The sequence below is a fragment of the Schistocerca gregaria genome, chromosome 1, assembly GCF_023897955.1.
Source record: "Schistocerca gregaria isolate iqSchGreg1 chromosome 1, iqSchGreg1.2, whole genome shotgun sequence".
Lineage (NCBI taxonomy): Eukaryota > Metazoa > Arthropoda > Insecta > Orthoptera > Acrididae > Schistocerca > Schistocerca gregaria.
The window spans coordinates 694696299-694712159 of NC_064920.1; the positions used below are offsets into that span (position 1 = coordinate 694696299).

General features: G+C 41.0%; 1 protein-coding gene across 4 annotated transcripts in view; it reads left to right on the plus strand.

Annotated features, from left to right (window-relative positions):
• Nucleotides 1-15861, plus strand: part of LOC126364944 (4-trimethylaminobutyraldehyde dehydrogenase A-like) — a 167764-nt gene that overhangs the window by 138327 nt on the left and 13576 nt on the right. For all 4 annotated transcript variants that reach the window (XM_050008101.1, XM_050008098.1, XM_050008100.1 and 1 more), the window contains exon 8: nucleotides 246-472. In XM_050008101.1, coding sequence (XP_049864058.1) covers nucleotides 246-472 — 227 coding nt within the window. The remainder of the gene's footprint in view (nucleotides 1-245; nucleotides 473-15861) is intronic.

Consider the following 15861-nt stretch of genomic DNA (forward strand, 5'->3'; position numbering starts at 1 on the left):
ATTGCACACTGGACCACAAAGATTCAAAATTTGTAGATTAATGTTGGAAAGTATGTGATACTTGAAAATTCTTGATAACATTTCTTTGACTTCTTCATACAAAAATTATGTAAATCATGTATGTGAGTGTACTAAATATTGACTGACAAATGAGAGACTTTAATTCATGTATTATAAACCAGTTAGGATCTGGGTACAATTTCTCAGTTGTTACATTCTCACTACATTACCTGTTTGTGTTTTAGGGTGCAATAGTCCTTTGTGGAGGAAGAAGAATCAGTTTACCAGCACCATTAGAAAATGGCATATTTGTATCTCCCTGTATTCTGTCTAATTGTCATGATGACATGCGTGTTGTGAAAGAAGAAGTGTTTGGTGCTGTGATGACATTTCTCACATTTTCAACAGAGGAAGAAGTTGTACAAAGAGCAAACAAAACACCTTATGGACTTGCGGGAGGTGTTTTTACTAGGTATGTTTCTTCATGTATTTAATATTATTTAAATACTATTATTTATGCTGTGAGAGTGGTGAGAAGGATACTGGGTTGAATATTACTCATTTCACCAGCCGGAGTGGCCGAGCGGTTCTAGGCGCTACAATCTGGAACCGTGCGCCCGCTGCGGTCGCAGGTTTGAATCCTGCCTCGGGCATGGATGTGCGTGATGTCCTTAGGTTAGTTAGGTTTAAGTAGTTCTAAGTTCTGGGGGACTGATGACCTCAGATGTTAAGTCCCATAGTGCTCAGAGCCATTTGAACCATTTTATTACTCATTTCAGGGCACAAAGAAGAGTTAGTCTAAGTCCTGTCAGAGAATATGATTCAGCTGTTCCAGTCCTGGGTGCTACTGAGTCATGAGAGGAGTGCTCCTTTGTGGTCGGACAATGGTAATATTGAAGGTGGTAGGTGACTCGGGTTCTTTACAATTTTGGGAGGGTAATTTTGTTCTGTGAAGTCCTCAGTGAGATCCTTGGTATATTTGGAGAGGAATGTTCAACACTATAGTTGCAACTGCCATGAGTGGCTAGATCTTACGGAAGGGACTTCTTGGTATGGGATCGGTGGTAGCTGCCAAGTGAATGTACCACTGGTGGTTGCTAGATTTGATATGGAGCGAGGTACTGATCCAGCCAACTAGAGGTGGAGATCAACATCAACTCTCCAGAAATAGCAAGTGTGTCAATGAGGCTTTCAGAGACCAAAATTGCCCTTCCAGCCTTTTACAAAAAAAAGATCTCCTGTGCCTTGTCTCTCCTGTCACTTACCACCTTCCACAGTCCCATCATCTGGCCATAAATGAGCACTCCTCTCATGACTCAGTACCCCAGGAATGAAGCAACTGAGTCACGTTCTCTGCCAGGGTTTCAACTACCTCTCACAGTGCCCTGAAATGAGGAATATCCTACCCAGTATCCTTCCCATCCCTCCCTCAGTGGTAGTTTGCCTTTAACCAAATCTATGCAATATCATTATCTGTCTCTACTCTATCACTGTTCCCAAGCTGTTGCCTCATGGTTCATATACCTGTAACACATCTAATTGCAAGATCGTCGCTTAGATCCTCCCACCATCATCTAGTCCAGACTGATCACAAGTATCAGCCACTCATCAAAGGCAGGACTAAATTGCAATGAGACTGTGCTATGTTTTACGTGGGCACAACAACTGACAAGCTGTCCAACTGCATGAATGGCTGCCAACAAACTGGCTGGGAGACAGCTGGACCAACCAGTTGCTGAAAATGCTGTTCAACATAATGTGCTTCACTTCAATGACTGCTTCACAGCCTGTGCTGTCTTGCTCCTTCCCACCAACACCAACAGTGGCCTTTCTGAAGTGCGCACCTGAGAACTCTCCCTGCAATACAACCTACATTCCTGTATCCCCCCCCTTTCCCCCCCTCCCTGTCCTCTCAACCACTCCTCACAGCCTCAGCCTTCGCTCGTCCCTGTTCTTCACCCACCTATCCCCTTCCTTGCTCTCATTCCAGCACTACAGAGCCTTTTATTTCACCCATGCTCCCACCAGTCTCTCTTTTTCCCCCTCCTCTGTTTTTCTCCTTTTCTGCTCCCCTCTCACCTCTCCCCTCCCCTCCCCAACTATCCAACTGCACCTGGACAGCACTGTCCTGACCCCATCATGGCCCTGCATGCAGCACTACACCCTACCCTGCTGTCCTTCCCCCTCCCCATCCCAGCCTCCTCCTTACCCCCACCACCCAGACTGCTTCTCCCATCAGGTGCAGCTGTTTGTAGTCTGGCCTCACTAGCCAGAAACAGTGGTTGTGTGTGTGTGTGTGAGAGAGAGAGAGAGAGAGAGTGTGTGTGTGTGTGTGTGTGTGTGTGTGTGTGTGTGTGAGAGAGAGAGAGAGAGAGAGAGAGAGAGAGAGAGAGAGAGAGAGTGGGAGCTGTGCTTGCATGAATGTGTGGGTGTTTTATACATTAGAAGAAAGCTTTTCAGCCGGACGCTCACATGTATAGCAATCTTTTTGTTGTACCTGTCTACTTTCCATATTGTTGTTATTCCATTCTGGATGAGTTTCCATTATTGTTAACATTTTACCAATGTTAACAAAAGAAAATATTCTGGCCATTTAGGATTAGATAATAAGGACAAAATAAAGAAGGATTTACAAGAATAACAATGGGAATATAATTATGAAGCAGTTGCTGGAAATAAGAAATGTAAATCTTTTAAATAAATTTTGAAGTCACTTTGAATTTTTTTCTGCTCATACTGATGAGAAAATAATTGAAGGGAATGAGGGGAGGGGGCAGAAGGCTATGTAATGCCTGGAAATAAATTGTGTTAAAAAAAGAGACTTCTCTGTAACTCAGAGGACACGTCCCAATCTAGAATTGAACAAATTAGAGTATGCATCTTCGATACTTAATACATATTAGCAGCAGAAGTTGGGTCTTAGTCTCATATTGCTGATCAAATAGTATTCACATTTGACACAGAATATATGAATGTGTAGTAGAATTGGCCTAAGCAACATTTATTTATAACCTGTGTGTTGTGGACATACAGCTGAGTTTCATTTTTATGATGTGATAGGCATAATCATGTACACATGCTTCAGACACAGATGCCAGGTTTTGTGCTTGAATGCTTCACAATTTCTTTTGACCATAATTAACATACAATAATGAGCATTTGAAAATGAAATTTTATATTCCAAAACTGCTCATGCTCTTAAAAAAAAAGGAGCTGTTGCAAGGAATGAAAGATGTTTCAACTGTTGACACAAAACCCAGTCTTCAGTGAGATGGAGAAAATAAACTACGCTGTAATGGTTTTAGAACATATTTCTCCCTTAAAATCTTTTGATGAAACTAATTTGAGTTTCCTTTACAGTGAGCTGTGTGCCATTCAAAATTTTTAAGGCTGAAGGTTGTCGCAATAGAGCATCCAATATCATACTGACTTTACAAGAGAAATATTTAATTTTAAAGTCAAATTTCTGTTATCTAAATGCTTGTTTGGTCCTCTTGTTATGCATTAAGTTGCAATAAATCAGGGAAAATAATGTCTTTTGGTTTGTTTTCTAAATTATGTGTCTCCTGGAAGACGATGTTCAAATTTTCGAAACCTCATAAGACTGTATTTGCTTAACTTTCTGTTACATGATACAATGCATTTCCAAAAATGTCAATAATTACTTTTTAATTCAATAGTCTGGCGTTCTATCTTCCTGTGAATTGAAGACAACTAGTATAGCTTTTTTTTTTAATTCTATACCCTTTGCTATTGATTCCTAAATAAAAATCTTCTGACAATTTTGCATAGTAAAAGATCAGTGCTTGACATTAACTTCAAATGCTGCATTTTGTTCTGTGTCCTGCAGCAACAGTGAACTTGTTTTAATAATTTTAATGGTGCCAAATTATTTAAACTTAAGTCATCCACAAATCTTGATAAAAGCAACAAAGACTTTAAAAAAGTATAAAAGAAATTTTAATTGTGTTTCTGCAATGTAGTTTTGAAAACTTTTGAGTAGCCTCCAATTTGGCAGTGCATGTTTAAGTGCCCTTTGAAGGCATATTTGTCCTACAATTTTAAGTGTTTTGTTGAACATTCCAATTTTTAAAGTTTACAATAATGCAACTTTCGACATGTTATCAATAGCTTGTAGATACTGCTTCCCATGTATCTACCCAGTGAGTTGGTACATTGGTTAACAAACTGGATTCTCATTTGAAAAATGCATGATCAAATCCCTGTGTGGTGTCCCAGATTTAAGTTTTCCATAGTTTCCCTAAATTGCATAAAGGCAAGGCCCAAGATAGTTATCGGAGTGTGCTCCATCTCTAATGATCCTAATGTTCTTTCCTTCTTCTTCCACACATATTTGTTTTTATTAAGATAGCATCCATATATATAGTTATTCTTGTCAAGAGCATTTATCCTAGTACTTGGTTCAGTGTTCACAGAGATGTGGAAATTGACTCTTTTTACCCCAAAGGTTGACACCATCAACTGGTAGAAGTAATGCACTGTACTTTCTACATTCTTCGAAAAATTTAGTCAACCAATAACTAATGATGAGGCTGAAGCTGGTCAGATAATACATTTGTTTGAAATTGCTCTTCTGTACTTCTCTCGTTGATCACTTTGGGGCAGTATTATTCAATTGACTAATCTAGTGGCAGTTACAATGCAAACGTGTCCATCCACTTTGCTTACTGCTATAAATTTTGATTCATTTCCTTCTCTGCTGTCACCTTTTCTCTGTTAACGCATTGTAATCTCTCATAACCTCTTCTTCATCTAATTTTATTAGTATAATTCTTAGTTGCACACAGATAACTCCTGAATTTCTTTAAGTTTGTTAAACCCTAGCTTCCTGTTATTTTACCAGTCTCACAAAAATCAATCTGCACTGACTGAGTGAAATGGCTAAACTGTAAGACACTGGATATTTATTGGGGAGAACAGTGATCCAAATCCCTCTCTGGACTACCAGATCTAAACCAGTTAAGGAAAATGCTTGGATGGCTTCTGTGAAAAGTAATCATTTTTCTATCTTTAAAGACTTCATTGACAATGGGACATTAATCCTTAATCTTCCCTCCTTCAGTATGCACTGCATTTGCTATTAACCAGTCTATTACCAAACTAAAACTGACACCTGAAGATAGCACAATCAGAACAATTTATTTGTATCAATCCTGTCATATTGCCAACCTGTTCAGTACCTGACCACTTAATGGTGTGCTCTTGCTGCCAGCTGTACTGAATTCTGGAGGTGTTAGTTATTGTGCAGATTCACATAGCTTCTCAGGTGAATTTATTTATTTGTTAGTTAATCCCACCCACAAAAGTATTCTTTTCTGTTTCCTGAGCTAGAGCTGCTTTGTTTTGATAATGTATAGTACTTCCATTATTAACAAAACTGATTAGCTCTTCCTCTTGCTGTAAATCAAGCAAGAGCTCATCCATGTATAGCAGGAGGTTTAATGAAGGATTTGTTATGAAATTTATAGCATACCCTTTGTAATTTCTTCCCATTGTATTGATTTGTCTCTGTAAATTACTTGAATTACTGGAATTACTTTTATGCATCATGTTCCTTAAACAAGGCATAAACCACTCAGCAGTTATACTGTAAATGTCACAGAGATGCATCTTCTCTGGTGGTACATTATGATTCACATAATCAGATATAAAAAGTTTGAGCTGGTTATGTGGTGCTGTTGTGCGACTTAAAAAGAAAGCAAACTTTCTCTCAGTGAATGTGTGAATGAAAGTAACAGTGCAGTAATATCTCTGAAATTGGACTATGACTGTTTAATTTCCCATCAGTGCAGTTGATCATCAGTGAAATCTAGTTATTATCATATTTACAAAAAGAGTTAAATATTATTCCACATTTATTTTATTATTGGTAGGTGGACTATGGCCCTCAGACATACTGCACATATATTTTCCTTACGCAATAACTTAATGACGTAGACCCAATGTAGGTATTCATATCCTTATTGCGATCTCCTTTCAAAGATGCTTAACAATGATATGCTCATATCTGTTTGGAAAGTAATACCTTAATTAATGCAGCATTCTGTGCATAAAAGGGAACATTGTTTTTTACATACTTTTGGGAATGCTTTTAACACTTTGGTGACCAAGCCCAAGTGCACCTCAAGCCATGACACTGCATTCGAAGGCCCATCCCCAAGTATATCTTGTATCACTATGTTTCACAACACTTAAGCCCCCTGTCACTTGAACGAGCTTGTGGAGTACTACTAGGACGCAAAGTGAGGCACTAAAATTATTGTGCTAAGCATGAAAAAATAAGGAACGGGTGCATTTTTAATTATTTAGGTCATTAATGACACAGTAGAACGCTTTCCCAAAACATAGAATATGATGAATGAAGATAATTTATTCATTTGCTATCTAGGCTTCATTGTGTGACAAAATACCAACAAATTTGAATCACTAATAACTATGAGACTGATACTGCATAAACAATGGTTGGGCCCATAACACATCTACACCTGCATGACTACTCTACAAATCACACATAAGTGCCACAAAGAGGGTTCATGTAACCACCTTCACAATAATTCTCTGTATTTCCAGTCCTAAGCACTGTGCAGAAGAAATGAACACCTATACCTTTCCATGCGATCTCCAATTTCCCTTATTTTATATGATTATCATTTCTTCCTGTGTCACCAACATAATATATTCACTTTCAGAGGGGAATGTCGATGATTCAAATATCGTGAGAAGATCCCACTGCATAGCTGAGACAATATTCCATTAGCACACAGTTCGATTACAAAAGCTTTCTGTTGTGAAATGCTTTCTGGAAATCTAGAAATATGAAATCAATTTGAACTCCTTTGTTGGTAGCATTCAAAACTTTGTGTGAGTAAAGAGCTAGTTGTGTATCACAAGAACGATGTTTTCTAAATCCGTGTTGACTGTGTGTCAGTAGACTTCTCTCTGAGGTAATTCATAATGCTCAAACACAATATAAGTATGGAGCTATTGCATCAGCATACTCTGAAAGGAAGCTAAGTGGTATACAATCTGGACTGGAAGACTTGCTTTTATTAAGTGATTTAAGCTGCTTCACTACTCCAAGAATGTCTACTTCTAAGTTATGTTGGCAGCTGTTCTTGATTTGAATTCTGGAATAGTTACTTCATCTTCTTTGGTGAAGGAATTTCAGAAGACATGTGTTTAGTAACTACTTTAGCAGCACTGCCATCTATAGTATTACCATTGCTGTCATGCAGAGAAGACATTGGTTGTGTCTTGCTGCTAGCATACTTCACATACAACCAGAAACTCACTGGATTTTCTGCCACATTTCAAGACAAAGTTTCATTGTGGCAACTGTTATAAGCATCTCACATTGAAGTCCACACTAAATTTTGAGCTTCTGTAAAAGATCACCACCATTCTTGGGGTTTTGCAGTTGTTTAAATTTGGCATGCTTTTTTCATTGTTTCTGCAATAGTGTTCTGACCTGTTTTATGTATCATGTTGGATCAACTCTATCTTTTGTTAATTTATTTAATATAAATCTCTCAGTTGTTGTCAATATTATTTCTCTGAACTCAAGCCACATCTGGTCTACACTCACATTGTTAATTTGGAAGGAGTGGAGAGTGTCTCTCAGGAAGGTGTCAAATGAATTTTTATCTGCATTTTTGAATTTTTTTTGGCGAATTTGTGTGGTGTTCAGTCTTGCTACAACAACCCTGTGTTCACCAATCCCTGTGTCTGTTTCAATGTTCATCATTAGCTCAGGTCAAGTGTGTTTTCACAACTGTTTACTACTTGAGAGGCCTATGAACTAATTTCTCAAAATAATTTTCAGAGATTGTGTTTAGCACAATTTTGAATGATATTTTATGCATACCTGTGGATTTAAATATGTATTTTTGCCAACACATCAAGAGTAAATTGAAGTCATCACCAACAATAATTGTATGGGTCAGCTATGTGTTCGAAATTAGACTCAAGTTTTCTTTGAACCTTTCAGCAGTTGTACCATCTGAGTTGGGATGTCGGTAAAACAATCCAATTATTTTATTCTGGTTGCCAAGAATGACCTCTACCCATAACAGCTCTCAGGAACTATCTACTTCAAGTTTGCTACTAGATCAACTACTTGTAACAGCAACAAACATGCCACCACCAACTGTGTTTAGCCTATCCTTTTTGAACACCATTAGGTCCTTCACAAAAATTTTGGCTAAATTTACCACTGGCATTAGCCAGCTTTCAGTGCTTACAAAAGATTTGACCATCAGTGCTGTCTATTAGCACTTGGAGCTCCTCCTACCTGTGTAGCTGCTTCTTGCACATAATAGGCTCCTGGCCTTTTTAGTGGAACCTGAAACCCAATCTCACTATGGTGCAAGTCCAGGAATCTGCAGCCCAAACAGTTGCAGAACCATCTTAGCCTCTGATTCAGACCCTGCACTGGGCTCTGAACCAGAGGTCCACAATTGGTCCTGTCAACTATGCTGCAAATGGTGAGCTCTGCTTTCATCTCACAAGTAAGACTGGCAGCCTTTACCACTTCTGATAGCCTCTCAGAACCAGAGAGAATCTCTTCCAATCTAAAGCAACACACATCATTGGTACCAGCATGAGCCACCACCTGCAGTTGGCTGCACCCTGTGCTCTTCATGGCATCCAGAAGAACCTGTTCCACATTTGGTATGCACAAAGAGTCCACATTGGCTTTCTTCCCCTCCTTGTCAGCCATGTCCCTTAAGGGACCACTTAACACGCTTAACATTGGATCTCGGAGCTGCAAATAATACCATCCTTTGTTACTACATCTGGGTGAGGGACATTGTCAGCCACAGATAGCACGTGGAAACTGTTTGCCAGACTAACTGGGCAAGCCTTATGTTCGCCCCCCCCCCCCCCCCCCCCCCCTCCTGAGAAGTCTTTCACAGCCTACCACACACTGAGGCAAACTCCCACTTGACCACAGAAGAATGGTCAACCTCAATGCGAGCAGTAACTGGACTGGCCGCCGTTGCGGACTGATCGGCGGACTTGTCTGTCATGTTGGATGTCCATTGGATCCCACAACTGGTCCACAACAGTGATGCCCATCCACTGCAGCCTCAAGCTGTTTAACTGAAGCCAACATAGCCTTTAGCTGAGAGTGAAGTGTCACCAATTCAGCTTGTGGCCGCACGCAGCAGTTACAGTCCCTATCCATACTAAAGATGATAAAAACTGCACTCCACAGAAATAACTGTTGACACACACTACAAAATCCTCTTGTAGACACTGAAGAAAATGCAAGAACTGTCTAATAAATTAGATTAACACACAGAGGTTCAAATACTAAATTACCAAAGCTCACAGGTTAGACTAAGTAATCCACTCCTGCTTGGGAACTTGTAAAATGTCTCTAAATTGGTTACTTTCTGACATAAACAAAAAATGTGAGAATGTGTCTATTGAATATTAAATTAACATCCAGAAATTCAAAAATAAAACTACCAAAGTATATGGATGAAACTATATAATTCACTCCTGGTTAGGAACTCATAAAATGTCACAAAATCGTTTACTTCCCTGTTGCTGCTCTGTCTTGGTCAGTGGCTGCTGCCTGACTGTCAGATGATGTCTGTATGTGTTTGTCACTCAATATTTGTTCTGTCTATGAGATCATGCCTTACAAATTATCTTTGTATTAAGTTATAAATTGGTGTAGCATGGAAACAGGTCATTGTGAAGAGCATGTGGAACACTACTAGGAGCAAAGTGAGACAGTAAAATTATTTTCTGGAATATAAATTGGTGAAAAATGGTATTAAATTGAAAATTACAAAGTAGTGGCTCGTAAATAGCTCTGTATTATAGAAAATGAAAGTCAGAAGAAAGCTTTAGTTGTAAGGTATTCAAAATGCCTAAAAGAGAGCCGTGGCAGCATTGAAGAGTAATACAAATTCAGTACAAATGATTTGCGCAGCTGACCCAACAGGCTTGCAACTGCTGATGACAGTCCAAACTTTGATTTATCTATTCTGGAACCGTTGTGCTATGTGTAAGCATTGTGTTAAAGAAAGTTATGAAAAGGATAAATTGATACTTCTATAAAGAAAATATGTTGAGTTATAGACATGGATGACGAAAAGACTGTTACACACTGAGCTTACGGCCAAAGCCTTTTTCACAAAAAAAGGAAAGACAAACTCATTCACACAAACATGCACATCTCATACACATGACTGCTACCTGAGGCTGCTCCAGACAGACGACACCTGTTGCATTGAACAAAAGCAATAAACTGGAATTGAACAGGGCATGGGGAGGGAGAGGTGGGTACATGTGGAGGGAGAGAAGAGTGCTGTCTCACAGAGTGTGCAGAAGGTGGCAGCACAAGGCTGCCAGGCACAGTGTTGTGAGGCTGTTTGGGGGACAGGGGGATTGGAGGGGGAGTGGAAAAAGAGAGGAGCAGAGAGGGTAAAGATAGGTAGGTACACTGACAGAGTGGCACACAATGAGGGTGCGGGGACATGAACTTGGAGGCGGTGATAGGACAGAGAGGCCAGAAACTATTGGGTGAAGGGTGTGGAGACAGTAAGTTATTGCAGGTTGAGGCCAGCATAATTTTGGAAGTGGAGAAAGTATTGTAAGGATAACTCCCATACATGCAGTTCAGAAAAGCTGCTGGTGGGAGGAAGGATCCATATAGTGCAGATTGTGAAGCAGCCATTGAAATCAAGGAGCCATTGAAGTCAGGTGCATTTTGTGGTACAGGGTGATCCACTTTGCACTTGGTTACAGTTTGGTGGTGGCCATTCATTCTGGTGGACAGCTAATTGATAGTCATACCAATATAAAAATCTGTGCAATGATTGCAGCAGTGCTGGTATATGACATGGCTGCTTTTGCAGGTGACCTGGACTCTGATGGCATAGGATAAACCTGTGACAGTAGTGGAATATGACGTGCTGGGCCATTGTATTGGGCAGATCATGCACCTTGTAGAAAGGGACTGGCATTGGGAGTGGCTTATGGATGTACAAGGATATTGTGGAGGTCAGGTGGTCAATGGAACACCACTTTACGAGGCATGGAAAGAATGTTAGGTAGGACTTCTCTCATTTCAGGACATGTTGATCGATAATCAAAGCCCTGAAGAAGGATGTGGTTCAGTTGTTTCCAGTCTGATATTGGGTAATGAAGGCATCACTCCTTTTATACTTGGTTCTTGGGGGTAGTAGTAAGATTGGGGGGGGGGGGGGGGGGATGGTATGGGAAATGTGATTGCGGACTAGGTCTGTGAAGGTCTTTGTGAGACTTTCACCGCACTGGGCAAAATAATTCTTGTCATTGGAGAAACACATTCCCAGATGGCCACACTGCATGAGAGTGATTTTTTGGCGTGTAAGGGATAGCAGCTGTCAAAGTGCAGGTACTGTTGGTGGTTGGTGGGTTTAATGTGGACAGAGGTGTGGAGGAAGTTGCCACAGAGGAGGAGGTCAACATTAAGGAAGGTGACATGCTGGGTTGAGAAGGACCACATGAAATGGTTGGGACATAAGGTGTTGGGATTGTGAAGGAATGAGAGTAGGGTGTCTGAGCCCTGAGTCGTGATCATGAAGATATCATCAATGAATCTGAACCAGACCACAAGTTTGAGGTTTTGGGAGGCTAGGAAGGTTTCCTATAGATAGCCAACAAACAGGTTGGTATAGGAGGCTCACACAGGGTGCCCAAATCTGTGCCACAGATTTATTTTTATCCTTTCCCTTTAAAAGAAGTAGGTGTTGTATGTTAGGATAAAATTAGTAAGGTGTGCCCAAATCTGTGCCACAGATTTATTTTTATCCTTTCCCTTTAAAAGAAGTAGGTGTTGTATGTTAGGATAAAATTAGTAAGGTGTATGAAGAATAACATAGTGGGTTCGGAGTCTGAAGGACGTTGGGATAGGTGATACTCAAGAGCCTGGGTATAAATGATGTTAATGTGTAGGGAAGTGGTATCAACAGTGATAAGTAGAGATCCAGGAGGTGAAGGGGTGGGGATGGTGGAGAGTCGGTGGAGAAGTGGTTGGTATCTTTGACATGGAAGGCGAGATTTCAGGCAACTGGTTGGAGGTGTTGATCAGTAAGATCCAAATTGCTGTCAGTGGGAGCACAATAACCAGCTACAGTGAGGTGTCCCGGATTGTTTGGTTTATGGATTTTGAGGAGCATATAGAAGGTGGGGGTGTGGGGTTCATAGGGGTAAGGTAGGAAATGATTCAGGGGAGAGGTTCAGGGAAGAGTCTAGGCTTTAATCAGGGATTGAAGGTTACACTGGACTTCCGGGATTGTATGACGGGCAAAGTCAGATAGTTGGCAGAGACTTTCCACCAGGTGGTCATTGCGATTCATAATGACTGTAGTGGAATATTTGTCTGCAGGTAGAACGATTATCTTGTTTTGAGGCTGTGTATTGCTATCCTATATTCTTGTGGAAGATTGGTGTTCTTAGCAAGGATAGGCCAATTTGGGGGTAAGAAATGCGTGGAAGGCGAGGAGAGGGTGGTTAGGTGGAAGGTGTGTGTGTGTGTGGGGGGGGGGGGGGGGGGAATCATGGTTGTATAGTGTTATGAACTGGGAGAGGTAGGGTTCAGTGTTGGGATTAGATTGGCCTTGGTTGGAGGCATATGCAGCAAAGAACTGTTTCCATTGAAATGGCTGGCAGAAGGAGATTAGATCACTGACAGTTCCAGCGTGTTTATATTTGGTTATACAGCTGGAGATGAGGCCTTTGGATAGGACTGAAACTTCTGTGGGACCGAGAAACTTACAGAAAGATTAACAATAGTGTTCTGAGATTGTTTTTGCTCTGGATCTGGTGAGGTGTCGGTTGGCAGTCTTGGGGGATGCAGTAAGTTGAAAAGGTCATCTAGTCAGGATTTGGGTGCTGTTAGGGGTTGATGAGAAGGAACACTGTGGTTAGGATAGGGGTTGGATAGGTGCAATAGGATGTCAGCACATTGGATGACTATGAAGGTGGTGTCTGCAGTGCTACTACAGGTGTTGGAGAGCAAGGGATTCAAATTCAGAGATGTGATGTCTGTAGTGGGGATTGCTTAGTATCAATATCTTCAGTGTTGCCATAAGTTCTGGAAATCAGGGAATGTCAGGGAATTTCAAACACATCAGGGAAATTAGGGAAACTTGAAAAAAAAATTAAAAGTCTCATTTTTGGCTTAGGCAATGAAATGGTTTGTTTACTGAGATGTCATGCATCGTTGCTAGCTGGGTCCAGATGAGTATGTGCACTATTTCCCTACTCCTTTATTCCTATTGCTTCTCCCCCTCCCACCATTCTCCTCAGCTTCCAGTCAGTGCTGCCATCACTTCTTGCTGCTAGCATAGCAGCTGCCAATGAGAGATAGGGAGGTTTGAGGAGTGGTTTGTTTGAAGATTCTCAGAGGAGGTAGATGTACCACCCAGAGATGGTGGTCATGTGTGCATGAGTTGTGTCTGAGAGTTTGTGTGAATGTGTGTGTGGTCTAATTTTCTGACAAAAACTGTGGCTGAAAATTTAGTTGTGAGTGTGATTGTCTTTTCTACTTGCCTGTCTGTGGCTCAGAAATCATATTTACAGCGAGTTGCTACCTATCCTCATTATTATTGACTCTAATGTGCAGGCCCTTCCCATCGTATCTAGTCTCACTGATCTGTCCGCAGGCTAGATCTGTTTGTGTATGGCATAATGCAGTGTATTTTCATAATTTATCCATCGATCCAGAACTTTGGTGCTATTCAGCAAGCCAGCGACCATGTGCAATAAATTTCAGGTATTACAATTATCTCACTGAAAGCATGTTGTAGAGTGTAGCATTTTAAAGACATTTGATTTGTTCTAGTATATTTTGGCACTTCAAAAGTAGTTTATATGTTAGAAAGTATGGATGATAAGAAGAAGGAAATAGTGCCAACATCTTATTGACGGTCACGTACAGTGTTGGTTTACACAATCCTTCCCTGCCTTATACACTTCTTTCAAGGGGCCCACTTTTTTTCTCAGGTTGTTTCTGAAATCAGTGAAGGTATTTTAAATCCGGCATGTGACTCCAAGGAAATGCGTATTTTTGTCACCATGTCACATCAGGAAACACCATCTGCATGCAAGTTTTTTTTTAGATATTTCCTCATTTGCACTATTGTTTCTTGTACCATAGATGCAAAGACAGATTGTCAAGTTATGTCTTAACTTACCCTTGAGATCTCAAAATTTGTCAGGAAAAAATGCTAATACTCATCTGGAAGTTAGGGAAATAACATGGAATTTCACATGGGGAAACTTGTGGCAACCCTGATTTTGTGCAGGAAGCAGAGGTGTTTCTGGGATACCTGTGCCATGTTTCTGCAGTACCAGATTTGTGAAGGACAGAGACTGACAGAATCTGTAACAGTGAATGTCACTATGAAAGAAGGGGTGGGATACAGAGAAGGAATTTTTACAGTAAGGCTGTTTGGTGGAATTCCTTAGTTTAGGCAACATTTAAGGAACAGGAAGTGGGACAGGGTCTTAGCCAGGGAAAGGGATACTGTTTTCTTAAACTGGTGCAGAAAGATGGAGCATAGGTCGATTGTGGCAGGGGTGACTTTGGGGAAACAAAATGACGTCATTATGTGGTTGTTAGACGAGCTATGCAACAGAAAAAGATGCATAAAAATAGGTACAGACACACAAAAATATGCACACACAGTGAAAATATGTAAAATATGTAAAAACATACAAAAACATGCGAGAGAGGATGGAATGGATGAGGTATGGGAATGCGCGTGTGTTGGGACCACCTCTGTCCACATTAAACCCACCAACAACCAACAATATCTGCTTTTTGACATCTGCCATCATTTCCACACCAAAAAATCCTTCCCATACAGTGTGACCATCCGGGGTTACCTATCATCATGCCCTGGAATGAGAGACACCCCACCCAACATTTTCCCACTCTCCTAAAGTAGTGTTCCATTGCCTGCCCAACCTCCACAACATCCTACTCCATCCCTATACCAGCCCAAACCCCATTCCTTGCCACAGGGATCATAACCGTGTGCAAGATCGCAATCCACACACCCAGCACTTCCTATTCCACTCCTATCACAGGCATATACTACCCCATCAGAGGCTGAGACACCTGTGAAAGCAGCCATGTCATATACCAGCTCTGCTGCAAATGTTGCACAGCTTTTTATATCGGTATGACTACCAACCAGGTGAGCACTAGATGAACAGCCATCATCAAACTGTGGCAAAGAGCAAAGTGGGCGAGCCTGTGGCACTACACGTAGCTAAACATAACGTGCTTGATTTTAATGGCTGCTTCATAACCCACGCCATGTGTATCCTCTCCCCACCACCAGCTTTTCTGAACTGAGCAAATAAGAGTTACCCTTACAACACCTTCTCCCCTTCCAAGATTTATTCTGGTCTCAATCTACAATAACCTACGTCCCGACACCCTCCACCCCGCACCCTTCATCCAATAGTTTCTGCCTCCTCCGACCTAATACCTCCTCCCAATTCACATCCCCTCACTCCCACTGTTAGCTGCTCTCTGGCAGTGCACCTTGAGTTCATCATGCAGAGGATCATCGGTTGGGACAGTGCCTGTCAGCTCGCAATTGCTCTCAGAAACTACTCTCCACTTTAAAACTTTCTGACAGGTTAAAACTTTGTGCCAGGCTGGGACTCAGTTTAGGGTCATTTGCCTTTCATTGGCAAGATCACTTAAACTGAGCTACCCAGATATGCCTCACAATGCTCTCTCACAGCTTCAACCCCACATATACCTCTTCTGTTACCTTTCAACCATAGTTGTGGCTACAAAGTATCCTCTCTTCTGGGAGA